The sequence below is a fragment of the Hypomesus nipponensis genome, chromosome 10 (genome assembly GCF_054491055.1).
Source record: "Hypomesus nipponensis isolate SF chromosome 10, ASM5449105v1, whole genome shotgun sequence".
Taxonomy (NCBI): Eukaryota; Metazoa; Chordata; class Actinopteri; order Osmeriformes; family Osmeridae; genus Hypomesus; species Hypomesus nipponensis.
The window spans coordinates 18,230,823-18,246,036 of record NC_140370.1 but is presented as its reverse complement, the minus strand read 5'-3'; the positions used below and the strand labels follow the sequence as shown (position 1 = coordinate 18,246,036).

The following is a 15,214-nucleotide window of genomic DNA, read 5'->3' as shown; positions in this document are numbered from 1 at the left end:
AGAAAGTGAAGCGTGCTGGTGAGAACAGTAAGTTAGGTTAGAGTGGAGGAGAACATGTGCAGGATATGGTAGTACACCAGTAGTACACTAGTATGGTAGTATACCAGTATGGGTATTGTGGCATACAAACTCTTCTTCTGGGATACTATAAATAGTAAAGTGCAACAAGAGCACTAAGCATGTACAGCATGTTTAAGTTTTAACAGATTTATCAAATAACTCATGTGGCCGTACATTTTTTTTCTTACTAATAAAAAGTTTGGACAGATTTTCTGCTTACTGTTAAAAGAGGAAAGAAAAATAGAAGTACTGGCTAATGAAACCTACGACCCTGATAGAGAACACCACTCAAACCTGTGGAGGGTTAAAGGTTAAAGGTCAACAGAATTTGGGATTCAACGTTGCGCCAGTAAACTCTTCAGGACCCAGAAAGTTCTAGTTCTGCTGGAAGATGAAACCTCATGCTGGAGTAAAGAAAGGAAAGTGAAAGTTAGACTGTTCATGGAGAATGTTTAGATGAAGGGGGTATCTCTCTGCTCAGGAGCCAATCAGGAACACTCTGACCTGAGACAGCCAATCATGACTTAACACAACAAGATGGGGAGAGGAGTATAAAAGTCCTGTCCTGACATGATCACAGCGCACATTTACTGAACTAAGAACTGATTTGCCACATTATTCAAACAAAAAGGCTGGCAGATCTCACTGACGACCATCTGAAGAATATGAACATCTGAACATGAAGTCTGAAGTGTGTATCTGCTGCCACGGAGAATGGAAGATCTGTAAGTGTCTCTTCTTCCTGATCCTGAGGGCTTGTTTGGTGACAGTGGGTATCATGGTGTTATTGTTGGGAAAATTGAAGATGTAACACATTTATCCTGTATAAGAATGATTCTGTGTTCAGCATTCCTTGTGTGTAGAGAGAGGCCTACCCCCAAAACTGAACTTTGGGTAACACTAGGCATATGTAAACAAGGAGACCTGGGCTGACCACTCTCTCTTACTGGAAAGGCCATAAAATATGTCTGGCCTTATCTGTGTTGGGTGAATCATGTGGTCAAGCTTAAAGGGGTCAAAAGGCACACACACACGCACACACGCATGCCAGGTCTATGCAAGGAGCCAATGAAGAAAAGCCATGGAACATTTGCATGCCTTTGTCTTAACCAATGACTGTAAAGAACAGGGCTGCTTAAATAGCTAGCTAGCACAACGTGCTAGCAGACAAACTTGTAGGACAATGGCGTGTGAGTAATATCAGTATCAGTATCTGCCTCTAGAGCTGTCTATGCAATCTGTTTTACATCTGTCTATGCAGTCTGTTTTATATCTGTCTATGCAGTCTGTTTTACATCTGTCTATGCAGTCTGTTTTACATCTGTCTATGCAGTCTGTTTTACATCTGTCTATGCAGTCTGTTTTACATCTGTCTTAGAAGTCTAACTGAGGTATGTTTGTTTCGATGCAGGCGGGCGGCGGGACCCAGGGGGCGGCTCCCCTGCTGGGTGTGGCCCCAAACCACCTGGAGGAGGTGAGAACAGGAAGTCCCTTTAATGATGACATGTTGGTACAATCCTGTTGTGTAGAAGCCTCACATGATCTCTCTCTTCTTGCCACCCACACCCTCTTTCTACCCCTCCTTCCCCCCTCCCTCCCCCTGCTGGGGTCATGTGATCAGGTGATGAATGACCAGGTGTGCTGAGGAGGAGGAGCCACAAGAACCTGCACCTGCTGAATACTTACACCTGTCGTTTACACACGGAGCACACATAAACATCACAACAAACAACAACAACAAGAATACAAAACTTGAAATGAATTATGAATTAGATTAGCGAAATATTTGCAATTAGTTTTCCTTCTTCAGTCACATATGTGTGACCGAAGGGGCAGGTGTAACTATCCAGCATGACCTCTGCTTATCAGCCTCCTGTCCTGGAACGGTTCTCCCGGTTTTCATCTTCTACATTCCTGTCAGGTCAGTCTTAGATTGCTACTGGTGATTCTGTAACCCGGTACTACCTGTGTCAGAGCTTTTACAAACCTTCTAGAGAGCCTACAGCAGAGAACAAGTCTACGTTAGCCTAGAGAGCCTACAGCAGAGAACAAGTCTACGTTAGCCGTGCAGCCTGTGTGAGTATGCTGGCCCGCTGCAGCCAGCTGGATAGAAACAGTGACATCACCAGACACTCCATCTCTATTGCGATTGCGCTCTGGAGACGATTAACGCCAAAGAGGAGGTGGGGTCAAAGGTCGAAGGTCGGGGCCAAGATGGAGGGGGTGGAGCTTAGGAGACGTAGGAGGAGCATGGACGAGCCAATCAACATGTCTGGGGAGAGCCCCCCCTGCTGGACAGACAGAGACGTGTTTACAGACAGACCGGGCTCACGCCCGTCGCATGACTCTCCGGTCAGCACGCCGGCCAACACGCCGGCCACACTCAAGCGATGTCATAGCTTGGAGCTGATAGGACATTTTTGAACGCCAGCAACTACCACGTAATGCTGCTCGAAGTGACACGACAGGACGTTACATCACAGGATGTGATGTCTTGAGTCATGCAACAGAGTGGGAGAGGTAGCGCTGGACCAGGAAGGGAGTCTGGACAGTCTGTGTAAAGTCTGTGTTAACTTACTGTAAAGTCTCCAAAAGTGTCTGAGTAGACCGAGAGCTTCTCAAGGCAGCAACAGTCAGGGACAACATCAGGTTCAGTAATGAGGAAGACAGTTACTCCAGAAACTATCATTGATCTGCCAATCGCTGATGCACTGTGTATATATAAATATCTGTATCTTATGTACTTTTGTATTTTCTTAATAAACTGAAATTGATTCAAATATGGGGGTTATTTTCATCTCAACATTTTCATTTGAAAGTTCTCTTACGACAAGAAAACCTAAGGTGGGCCATGTTTGATGATGTCATTCAGATGAACCAGTTTTGATGATGTCATTCAGATTGAGTAAAGATATATTTTTGGAGAATTTTTCATGCTTTATTGGTCTTAAATGACATGTGACAGGAAAGAGAGAGAGACGACATACAGGACCCTACATGTGCACACACATGTACAGAATATGTACTTATACACACATACAAACACATGGACAATGAATCCCACCCTATGCAGGACACTTACTCTGCACTGAGCAGCTCCTTCAGCGACCGGCTCCTTCACCCTAAGTGCTTGAAGGAGCCGTACTGCAGGTCCTACCTTCCTGCTGCTGTGAGACTATACACCCAGCACTGCTCTACCTTCCTGCTGCTGTGAGACTATACACCCAGCACTGCTCTACCTTCCTGCTGCTGTGAGACTATACACCCAGCACTGCTCTACCTTCCTACTGCTGTGAGACTATACACCCAGCACTGCTCTACCTTCCTGCTGCTGTGAGACTATACACCCAGCACTGCTCTACCTTCCTGCTGCTGTGAGACTATACACCCAGCACTGCTCTACCTTCCTGCTGCTGTGAGACTATACACCCAGCACTGCTCTACCTTCCTGCTGCTGTGAGACTATACACCCAGCACTGCTCTACCTTCCTACTGCTGTGAGACTATACACCCAGCACTGCTCTACCTTCCTGCTGCTGTGAGACTATACACCCAGCACTGCTCTACCTTCCTGCTGCTGTGAGACTATACACCCAGCACTGCTCTACCTTCCTGCTGCTGTGAGACTATACACCCAGCACTGCTCTACAAACACAAACACACACAGGACTCAACCACTGTAAATAACTAATGGACACACTTAAAGTGCTAAACTACTGTGCAATATTTATATGTGTTTATATTTATATTTGGTCTCCATATGCAACTGGTGTTATCTTTTTTTAATATATTTTTTATGATATCTCATACTAACTTCGTAAAGGTCTATGAATACTTCTGTTCACTTTGCTGCTGCAATGCCCAAATGTCCCCATTGTGGGACGAATAAAGGTATATCTTATCTTAACTTATAAACACACACATATTCACACTCACACTCAAACACACACACACACACACACACACACACACACACAGACACACAGACACATGTGTGTTGGTGTCCATGAAGTGTTTCAGTGATCTATAGTTCATCAGAAAGAGGAATCTGAATCTGATCAACATGATAAACAGGATCCGAAACCAAGGATCAGCATTCGTACATGTAAGGACCTGTATGTTTGTGTGTTGGTGTGTGAGTGTGTGTGTGTCAGAGGACTTGTTATGTTTCTGGTCCTCTGCCAGGGACTTCCTGGGCTCTGCTGTGCGTGGCCACAGAAGTCACACACTCAAATACACACACTCACACACACATTATACATATACACACACTCACACACACACACATTATACATATACACACATCCTCAAACCACACCTTTCATGTGATTGTTGTGAGGAATGTTCAGTTTGTTGTGATCAGATTGGGAGCAGAAGAGGACCTGACTGACTAAAGAGTTGAACATTAGACTCGAACACAGCTAGTGGAGCTGAGCTCTTCAGTGCCAGACTGGGTTCCACATCAGGAGCACGTTGCTGCATGTTGCTGTGGAAACAAAGAGGTGCGGCTAGTGAGGCGCTATGTCTTGCGTCTCCTGCATGAACCAGCTCCGGGTTAGTTAGGGTTAGGGTTAGTTTTAGGGCAGGGAGTATTTGTTCAAAGTTTTAGGGCAGGGAGTATTCTACAAGTTCAAGAGTCCAACTAAAGTTACTTACACGTCAGCTGTTACGTTCCATCTCCTAAGTATCTGGGTGTATCTGGGTCTTTAAGGTCAGCTATTGCTTCTGGTTTACATAAAGGCAAGCATAGTTCATGTAAGGACATTCAGATAGTTTAGTTAATAGTTTCATACAGTTTTGGCCCCAACAATAACTTACCACCTACATTACACCATAAATTACAACATGCTTTAAACCAGCCTCCTTCTTGACTTGCTGTAAGCTTCATAACAGACCACGGTCACATGATGAAGAATCTGTTACACTCTTGATGTGACAGAAAGCTGGAGGAGCGATGGCGCCCTCTGCTGGTAAAGACACACAACTGCTCCGTTCTGATTCCCCAACGCCTTTCACTATCTTGCTCCTCATCCCTCACTGTCCTACGTTTTAAATGATTCCATCTTCCAACACACCTGATTCTAATGAATGGGTAAATAATGGGTCATTATCCAGCTAATAATGACCCATTCATTAGAATCAGGTGTGTTGAAGCAGGGAAACGCAGACATACAGGACAGTGAGGGGATCAAGATGGAGAGCCACTGCTCTGCGTCAAGTCACAGCAACAAACCTTGGGAACTTTATGTTTGTGTGTTTGTGTTGAAGAGAGCTTGTTTTAGTGTGTGTGTGTTTGTGTGTCTGTGTGTGTGCGTTGTAAAGAGCTTGTGTGTTATGTTTTGGTTTGTGTTACAGAGAGAGTGTGTGTGTGTTTTGGTGTGTGTGTGTTGCAGAAAGAGAGTGAGTGAGTGCAAATGTTAGCATTTATTTCTGTGATTTATGTCTGACATGCAGCGTGACCGTGTGTGTGTGTGTCTGTATGTATGTTTGTATATTTGTGTGTGTATGTGTGGCTGCATTAGTATGTGTGTTTACAGGAGTGTGTGTACGCGTGTAAAGGAGTGTGTGTGTGAGTGTGTGTGTGTGTGTGTGTGTGTGTGAGAGTGACTGTGTTGGCAGAGCAGCAGGGTAATCTGTGAGCTGCAGCGTGTCCCTGCTGTGTGTGAGAGCTGCTGTTGTCCTGCAGCCCAGCAGATAACAGCACATTAGCATACTGAAGCTGCTGGCTGCAACAGCCTTCTCCATGTGTGCTGAGCTGATAAACACACACACACACACACTCCTACACACAAGCATACAATCACACATACAAGCTCAAGCACACTCATTCTCACACACACAGACACTAAACAAACACATACACAGGAACAGACACACACACAGGAACAAACACACACACAGGAACAGACACACACATAAAGGTATAAAGCGTGCCCCCCCCCTCCCCCCTCTCCTTGGTCCTCCTGTCTATCTTGGATGGGCAGCCGTCCACTAGGTAGCTGATTGGCTACCGTCCTGGCCAATGAGGTCACCCCCGTGGCAGCCTGCTGTTCTAGAGTACTGCAGGGGTTCTAGAACACCTGGGAGGAACCGTGGGTTCTCTTCCTCTGACTGAAGAATCGCTGGTGCTCCTGTTCCAGGGGGACTGTGTTCTGGGGTGAGAGAGGTAGGAGGGGGGAGGGAGGGGGAGGGAGGAGGGAGGGGAAGGAGGGAGGGAGGAGGGAGGAGGGAGGAGGGAGGAGGGAGGAGGGAGGAGGGAGGAGGGAGGAGGGAGGAGGGAGGAGGGAGAGGGAGGGAGGGAGGTAGGTGGGAGGAGGGAGGGAGGGAGGGAGGGAGGGAGGGAGGGAGGGAGGGAGGGAGGGAGGGAGGGAGGGAGGGAGGGAGGGAGGGAGGGAGGGAGGGAGGGAGGGAGGAGGGAGGAGGGAGGGGAAGGAGGGGGAGGGAGGAGGGAGGGGAAGGAGGGAGGAGGGAGGAGGAGGAAGGAGGAGGGAGAAGGAGGGAGGGAGGAGGGAGGAGGGAAGAGATAGGAGGGAGGAGGGAGGAGGGAGGTGTACTGAGACAGACCCAAACACATACTGAATTCTACTGCAAGACTGTCATTTACTGGAACTCAGCAATGGTTGTACAAACAGGAGAGAGAGAGGTAAAGAGAGAGAGAGAGAGAGAGAGAGACAGAGAGGGAGAGGTAGAGAGGGGTAGAGAGGGGTAGAGAGGGGTAGAGAGAGGTAGAGAGGGGTAGAGAGAGGTAGAGAGTCAGAGAGAGGTAGAGAGAGTCAGAGAGAGGTAGAGAGGGGTAGAGAGAGGTAGAGAGAGGTAGAGAGGGGTAGAGAGAGGTAGAGAGAGGTAGAGAGAGGTAGAGAGGGGTAGAGAGAGGTAGAGAGAGTCAGAGAGAGGTAGAGAGGGGTAGAGAGAGGTAGAGAGAGGTAGAGAGAGGTAGAGAGGGGTAGAGAGAGGCAGAGAGAGGTAGAGAGAGAGAGAGAGAGAGGTAGAGAGAGGTAGAGAGAGGTAGAGAGAGGTAGAGAGAGTCAGAAAGAGGTAGAGAGGGGTAGAGAGAGGTAGAGAGAGGTAGAGAGAGGTAGAGAGAGGTAGAGAGAGGTAGAGAGAGTCAGAGAGAGGTAGAGAGAGGTAGAGAGAGGTAGAGAGGGGTAGAGAGAGAGGTAGAGAGGGATAGAGAGTCAGAAAGAGGTAGAGAGAGGTAGAGAGAGGTAGAGAAAGGTAGAGAGAGGTAGAGAGAGGTAGAGAGAGAGAGGTAGAGAGAGGTAGAGAGGGGTAGAGAGAGAGGTAGAGAGGGGTAGAGAGAGTCAGAGAGAGGTAGAGAGGGGTAGAGAGAGGTGGAGAGAGGTAGAGAGAGGTAGAGAGGGGTAGAGAGAGGTAGAGAGAGGTAGAGAGAGAGAGAGGTAGAGAGAGGTAGAGAGAGGTAGAGAGAGAGAGAGAGAGAGAGAGAGAGAGAGGTAGAGAGAGAGAGAGAGAGAGAGAGAGAGAGAGAGAGAGAGAGAGAGAGAGAGAGAGAGAGAGAGAGAGAGAGAGAGAGAGAGAGAGAGAGAGAGAAATGAATCTGGGGCAGGGAGCTCCCTCCACAATGGCAGGATATCCTGGTCACACAGTCACCCTGACCTCGCACAGTAAGTGATCACCCAGCAGGAGGAACTGGAAGTTGTCACAGGCTATCAGGAAGTGAGGTCCCTTGCAAGAGTGACGTGTGTGTTGGGGGTGTGTGTGTGTGTTGGGGGTGTGTGTGTTTGTGTTGGGGGTGTGTGTGTGTTGGGGGTGTGTGTGTGTTGGGGGTGTGTGTGTGTGTGGTGGGGTGTGTGTGTTGGGGGTGTGTGTGTTGGGGGTGTGTGTGTTGGGGGTGTGTGTGTTGGGGGTGTGTGTGTTGGGGCTGTGTGTGTTGGGGGGGTCTCCAGTCTGCAGGTTGCAGGACAGACACTTCACTGCTTTCCACAGGGTTTATTGAAGTATTTCATAGAAAAGTCATTGATTGCTTTAACATTGTGAATAGATATATATCAAACAACAAACAAGGTATTATTTTTCCTCAAACAGAACTTACAATTCAATGCCCCTTAGATTTATGAATACAGGGAAACCAAGGTACCAAGATGGACTGTCTGGTGTGTGAGGGGTCAGGGGTCAGCTCTCTGATTTACTGAATAAGACCTGCTGGTGAGTAGAGTCATCAGAGAGAGAGAAGGAAGGGGGAGAGAGAGACAGAGAAAGAGTGGGAGAGAGAGCGTGAGGGAGAGAGAGAGAGGGAAGGGGAGAGAGAGCATGAGGGAGAGAGAGAGAGAAAGAGAGAGAGAGAGGGAGAGGGGGAGAGAGAGCGTGAGGGAGGGAGAGAGAGAGAGACAGAGAGGGAGGGAGGGAGAGGGGGAGAGAGAGCATGAGGGAGAAAGAGACAGAAAGGGAGGGAGAGGGGGAGAGACAGAGATAGAGGGAGAGGGGGGTGATTATTTTAGTGTACCTTACTAAACTACAACTGCAGTACAGTAAAAACCATCTAACACACTGTACAAACGTCTTCATCTGTGTTCTGCTAGCGACTGGTACCTAAACAAGCTTCAGCAGACTGGTGTCATCTCCTGGACCACGCGTCTAACACACGCTACCACATCCCCTCACATCACACACACAACAGTATCATGTTACATGTTAGGGTCACGTAACTGTGTCTCTGCTCGTCACTGGGTTTATACTTCCACCTTCTTCAACTCATCTTACTCCTCTACCTCTTCCTCTCCTCCTCCCCCTCTCCTCCTCCCCCTCTCCCCTCTCCCCCTCCCTCCCTCCCTCCCTCCCTCCCTCCCTCCCTCCCTCCCTCCCTCCCTCCCTCCCTCCCTCCCTCCCTCCCTCCCTCCCTCCCTCCCTCCCTCCCTCCCTCCCTCCCTCCCTTCCTCCTCTACCTCCTCCCCTCCCTTCCCCCTCTCCTCCTCCTTCACTTCTCTTCCTGCTCCCCGCCTCCTCTCTTCCTCCATTCCTGGACAACGTATAACATGCAGAATTTACACTCCGGTCTTAAGCTGGACCAGGGGACGTTCCCATCTGAGTAATCTACTGAGATCTACTGTAGAGATCTACTGTTGGTAGATCTCCTGACCCCTGAGGCCCCTCCCCCTCCCCCTGAGGCCCCGCCCTCTGGGTCCTGGAGGGGACAAAAGACACCTCAGAGAACCTGATAGAGTCATCCCTCTCTCCATCTCTCCCTATCTCATCCCTCTTTCCATCTCTCCCTCCCCTCTCTCATTCTCCTCACATCTCCAACATCATCACCATCTTCATCAACATCATCACCACCACCATCATCATCGCCGTCCGGCGCCATCCAGTGACCGTGCAGAGCGCCGCAGGTCCCTGGAGGTCCTGGGGGCCGGTCTGGTCCTGGTGACCGGAGGAGAGTCCTGATCCTCGGGGAAGCTGTCTGGGCTAGCATCCCCGTCTGGAAGACTCCCACAACTGGACCCTGGAGACAGGGCCTCCAGCAGCTCCTCCCTCCCTGCGCCCACCGCCCCCGTGCCCACCGGCCCCCCACCCTCCATCCCCCCGGCCCCCGCCACGGTCCGCGCCCCGCCCCCATCCTGGTCCTCCAGGAGCTGCGACAGGAAGCTGATGTACTTCATGGCTAGACGCAGGATCTCGTTCTTGCTGAGCTTCTTGTCGGGGGGGTGGGTGGGGATGAGCTTACGGAGCTCCGAGAACGCCCCGTTCACGTTCTGCTGCCGCCAGCGCTCACGACTGTTGGTGAAGATGCGGCGCACAATTTTGGGCTGGCCCGCTATGAAGGGGGGGGGGGGGGGGTGGAGAAGGCAGGTGGGAAGGCATGAGAAGGAGGAGTAATCAGCTCTATAGAGTTCCTGGTGACTAAACCTCTCTAGAGGTCATCAACATGAGGAAATATCTCCCCTTCCCTTCTCTGCCTACACACACACACACCAGCTACAGCTACCATCAACAATTGCCTGATATGAATCCAGGATGAATGGATTAGGGTTGAGAGATGGAGGGGTGGAGAGATGGAGGGGTGGAGAGATGGAGGGGTGGAGAGATGGAGGGGTGGAGAGATGGAGGGGTGGAGAGATGGAGAGGTGGAGAGATGGAGGGGTGGAGAGATGGAGGGGTGGAGAGATGGAGGGGTGGAGAGATGGAGGGGTGGAGAGATGGAGGGGTGGAGAGATGGAGAGGTGGAGAGATGGAGGGGTGGAGAGATGGAGAGGTGGAGAGATGGAGGGGTGGAGAGATGGAGGGGTGGAGAGATGGAGGGGTGGAGAGATGGAGAGGTGGAGAGATGGAGGGGTGGAGAGATGGAGGGGTGGAGAGATGGAGGGGTGGAGAGATGGAGGGGTGGAGTGATGGAGGGGTGGAGAGATGGAGGGGTGGAGAGATGGAGGGGTGGAGAGATGGAGGGGTGGAGTGATGGAGGGGTGGAGAGATGGAGGGGTGGAGAGATGGAGGGGTGGAGAGATGGAGGGGTGGAGAGATGGAGGGGTGGAGAGATGGAGGGGTGGAGTGATGGAGGGGTGGAGAGATGGAGGGGTGGAGAGATGGAGGGGTGGAGTGATAGAGGGGTGTTGAGGCAGACTACACAGTAGAGATCTTACCATACATATAAAGATCTAAACATCTCCTACCCTCGTCCAGCTCCACCTCGTAAGGCGCCGGGCGCCTCTTCACCCTGCTGCTGGGGTACATCCCAAACTGCTCCGGCTCCCCCTGGCTGCTGGGAGGAACACACGCGTGAGGAACACCATACAGACACGCGTGAGGAACACCATACAGACACGTGTGAGGAACACCATACAGACAGACACACAAATAGCACAGTAAACACACAGACACATAAGGAGCACTACACACACATACGCATGAGAAGCACACACACACATGCATGAGGAGCATGACACACACACTCTCTGCATACAGTATACACATATACACACATATACATACACAACACAAACACTCTGTATACACAACACACGGTATTTCTACACGCACTCAGTGTATGCAAGCACACACATATACTATATAGTGTATATACATATGTATACATATATGCACATATACACATGCCTACTGTATACTTTATACATGTTTGTACAGTATAGACACGATAAACATGTTTGTACAGTATAGACACGATAAACATGTTTGTACATATACACACACACACCACAGTCTCCTTTTCATTTTGAATGAAAATGTATCACATTTCATTGGGTCAAACAACCAGGCAAATATTTCATAAATGTTACAGGACCACAGACATAATAAACAACATTACTACGTTTCTACTGTGCAAGTTGTGTTTTCAAAATAGCATTAAAGGGTTTGACAGCGCAAAAAATGCAATACATGACATCAGATAAATTATTAAGGTTTTTTTTTTAAAGGTAAATAAAAATGACAAAAAAGTATTTGTCATTCCTTGTCATTGTAAAACAATTTAAAATAAATCTTAGTTTACCTGTTGATGGCCAGAGGTTGTGCCAGGTTGTACAGCATCGCTCGCGCCGGGATAGGGAACGCGTTTGGGCTCAGCTGGACCATTCGAGCGTCGTTCAGATTGTCTCTGTGCGGCAGCGGCAACGGCAGCGGCACGGGAGGTCTGCGAAGCTCCGTGATCGGTACCGTATGTCTGTCCGCTCTCAGCTCTCCCGCCTTTATAATGCCTCTCCTCGAGAGCTCTATCACGGGCACTTCCCTTTTCAGGTCAAGGGCGTCGCGAGTTGTTTCCTTGGCAACGCCGTTGGTGATGATAGTCCCATTTAGCGCGCTCTGAGGAGGAGCGTCATCAGACTCTGCTCCCTCCTCCTCCTCAGCGAACTTCTTCTCCTCCTCTTCCTCTTCCTCCTCCTCCTCCTCGTGCTTGTATCCATTCGCAGTGACGACAGAGCTCGGGCTCGGTCCACGAGACTCCTTACGAGGACTACCGACCTCCCGTGTCCGTTTCTCCATCATCCCAGCTGCCAGAAAGGCCTAGCAGTGCCCTCCTGGGACCGCGGACCACAGAGGAAGAAATAACTGTTTGCAACACGGACAGAAAGAGTTAAGCTTCAAGTCTGTACAAATACATGTTGATTTAATTTGATTTGAAGTCTAAATGTCAGATTAATACCACCTCCATTCCTCCAAGACCACGGAGCGCGTGAGCATCATAAATGATGTGACATAGCCTAATTTATGAAATCATCTTTATAATCGAACTTATAAGTCACACACACATACACACACATGTTGTTAACTCAGCCAGAACACGGATAAACTGACAGTTTCAGCCGTCATCTGGGTTTCGTGCTGTTGCCGTAGGGAAGATTTCCACAGCCTAGCTTGTTAGATCCGAGAATGGGCTACAAATAGCCTAAGCACAATGACTTGTCTGAAAATTTCAACAATTGTGTTGATTATTTCGAGTTGATATGAAGTGGTTTTAAATTCAGTTTTGGTCTCTGTCTAGAGCTTAAGGTCTAACGAAATTCCCGTTAGGCCCTTCCGTCTGAACGTCTAAAATGGACAGAATAGCTTCAGTCATCTTAAACCGTAAATCGGTATTACCAAAGAATGAAACATTAATTTGATAGCCTACCACTTTGTTTGTTTGTTCTTGCTAATCCATTTATTTTAGAACATGTTTTATAATTTAAAAGGATCATTCTGAAATGTCTTTTTAGATCTGGTATCGCCGTCTCAAATCCATTGAGTTTGTCATTTTAAGTCCTGTGATCGATTCTATCAAGATTGAGTGTTTAATATGGGCCTATACAGACATTAAATCGAACGTGAAAAAGAATACATGTCTATTTCTTACAATATTTTATTTCAGAAAATAGGCCTTTGTCAATGACCATTTAAAACAACGATCTGAACATTGAGCCTATCCGTTTCCTAAATCTGTAACTCCGGAGTTTTTCTATTGTGTTTTTTTTTCTATCGTATCATAACGTTTCTATGCATCAATTAAAATGACCATATCACACTTTAGTTAAGCTACAAAAAAAATCCTCTAAAATGGGCCTTGTCTGCTTCATTCCTGTGTCCGTCCGAACGAACAATAACTGAAAACACCGAAATATAACACAACATATCCTTCATCAGAAATCAACGTAATAACCTTCGAGTCTTATATAAAAACATGATAATAATAAAGACATTTCGATTTTCGCTTACCTTTCCTGACGTGTTGTTGATGTTAGTGTGTGAGTGGAGCCATTTTGTAAGGGGGTCATCCATATCTGGGTGTTTTTTTCCAGCCAGAGGAGCGACTGTGTGGAACTGGAAGTGATGTTGGAGTTATTCCTCACCGCATCCCGCGCGCTGTTCGGTATGGGGAGCGGAACACCGGCTCAATGTGGCCAGGAGAGATAAGCGCGCGGCAGCGGCCTCCTCGCTTGCGATAAGCCGCTAAACCCATTATTTATGAAATGATTCATTATTATTTGGCTGTCGTAGGCTATATAGGCTCGTGGAGGGCAAGGCATAAAGAGATACGGAAGCAGCTTAGAGGCGATGGAAGCGAAGCCAGAGGTGAGGTAGTTAAAACGCGTTTGATCTGGGAGTAAATAAACGAATAGTCTAAACGAATGTTTTGAATAAGATGCACTCCGGTAACACGTGCATACTGATGTACACACGCAAGACTAATCACTCACCTGTATGACAAGAAAAATAAGCTAAATCTAAATAAGAATGTTATTTATACAAATTAAAAAGGCAAATAATAATAGGCCTATGCACATTAATAATCCAGTATTAAAACTGTCTAAGAAAAAAAAATACCGGATTTTCTATTTGTATTTAACCTAATTTAGAAGGTTATTAATTAGGCATACAGTACGTCTATAATAACATATTCTATAGGCCTACAATGTAATTAAATCATTTTAATGTATTAAAGTATTGATCCAAATGCATCTTTAAAGATCCACCTGAAAACACTGCAAACATCATCTGATGTCACCCGGCCGACACTGTTCCCTGTCACGTGCTGTCACGGCGGGGTGGCCCGGGCTGGGAGTCACGGTCAATTTATCCCGGCTCCCACGGGGCCACATGGCCGGGGAAGATAACCTCGTATCAGCGTTGCGCCATCAGAGAGAAGACAGGGAGTATCGGGCTGTGATGGGCCTTCACCGGGGCGTGCGGACAGGACGGACGGCTAGGTGATATTGATTCAGTTTTATTTGACTGCTTCAGGGAAGGCTGTTACTGTTATTTAGGCTGTGGGCCTCATCAACTTGGTAAATTAATGAGGTCTGTTGGCCCTTGAATGGCGGCAATCTCAGCGCATGGCCCGTTATTTATCCCGTTTTGTTTGTTATAGGTTGCACTTATTAAACATCACACACACACACACACACACACACACACACACACACACACACACACACACACACACACACACACACACACACACACAGTAGGCTATTAGGTCTAAATGAACAAACTGGTCTTGTAATTAGCCTAACATATTTAGGCTATCGATAGAAATCCAAATAAAGTGAAGAAATTGACAAAACGCGCAATACAGGCAAAAAAACACTTTTTTAACTGAAGCGTTTGCGGTTAGAACTCCAATGGGTTCAGTCACGATATTTTCTCGCTGTTGATGTCCTGTACAACGGCCGTCACGAGCACCATCCTGCATCGCTCAAGACAACCCCCATCTCTCGTGCAACCCACAAATCTGTCACACGCCAGTTTATCTTCACGTTTGACATACAGACCACTTAGTGGTCAACAAAGGATATGCAAATATATGCAAGGCATTTTCTCAGAAGGTTAATCATAATATCTAGGCTATTTATTGTTAGACAAAAATAATTACACATTCAAGTTTCAGCTCAGACAAACATAGCTTCTCTACAACATTACAACCAGTCAACAGTAATTCAATAGAAAATTCCTCAATTTTTTAAAATAAACTTTGATTTACATGTTAAAACGATTTTATCTGAATTGTAATACTATAATTATATTATGTCATTTGCTGAATTAACGTAAGGAGTGCTTTACTGTTAGTATGTACCTGAACACTGCTGTTTCCTGGGTTCTGTTTTTAACCAGGATGTTCCAGTTTAAGCTTTTTAGCGGTTTTCCATGTTGAAATAAAAAAGATTTTCCCAACAGTGGCGGTCCTCAAATTACAAGACAGAGTTTTACTAGA

At 47.5% G+C, this 15,214-nt stretch overlaps 1 protein-coding gene and 2 long non-coding RNA genes across 6 annotated transcripts; 1 reads left to right on the top strand and 2 right to left on the bottom strand.

The window, feature by feature from the left end:
* Window positions 1-625: 625 nt before the first annotated feature.
* LOC146272153 (uncharacterized) lies at window positions 626-2,840 on the top strand. The gene is made up of 3 exons (XR_014767094.1): window positions 626-785; window positions 1,472-1,534; window positions 1,682-2,840. It is a non-coding gene; the product is annotated as an uncharacterized LOC146272153 (long non-coding RNA).
* A 136-nt stretch (window positions 2,841-2,976) lies between these two features.
* On the bottom strand, window positions 2,977-6,202 carry LOC146272152 (uncharacterized). Its single transcript, XR_014767096.1, has 2 exons — window positions 4,717-6,202; window positions 2,977-4,546 (listed from the first exon to the last, which is right to left on the bottom strand). It is a non-coding gene; the product is annotated as an uncharacterized LOC146272152 (long non-coding RNA).
* Window positions 6,203-8,987: 2,785 nt separating this feature from the next.
* Window positions 8,988-13,447, bottom strand: LOC146272151 (T-cell acute lymphocytic leukemia protein 1-like). 4 transcript variants are annotated; one of them, XM_084706713.1, is made up of 4 exons: window positions 13,219-13,447; window positions 11,519-12,044; window positions 10,653-10,771; window positions 8,988-9,829 (listed from the first exon to the last, which is right to left on the bottom strand). In XM_084706713.1, exons 2-4 carry the CDS (start codon window positions 12,010-12,012, stop codon window positions 9,360-9,362), a joined length of 1,083 nt encoding a protein of 360 aa, XP_084562839.1. In that variant the 5' UTR covers window positions 12,013-12,044; window positions 13,219-13,447; the 3' UTR covers window positions 8,988-9,359. The 4 variants fall into 4 exon arrangements, with proteins under 4 accessions (XP_084562839.1, XP_084562838.1, XP_084562841.1 ...); XM_084706712.1 differs by having other exon boundaries at window positions 11,519-12,075; window positions 13,219-13,308; XM_084706715.1 differs by having other exon boundaries at window positions 10,683-10,771; window positions 11,519-12,075; window positions 13,219-13,308.
* Window positions 13,448-15,214: the final 1,767 nt, after the last annotated feature.

Bases quoted from the DNA above. Each gene is read 5' to 3' on its own strand.
- LOC146272151 (XM_084706713.1), bottom strand. From the start codon at position 12,012: ATGATGGAGAAACGGACACGGGAGGTCGGTAGTCCTCGTAAGGAGTCT. The intron at 10,772-11,518 runs GTAAACTAAGAT...TGTTCCTCCCAG, and splicing joins CAACCTCTGGCCATCAACAG to CAGCCAGGGGGAGCCGGAGC. The intron at 9,830-10,652 runs GTAAGATCTCTA...CCCCCTTCATAG, and splicing joins TTTAGATCTTTATATGTATG to CGGGCCAGCCCAAAATTGTG.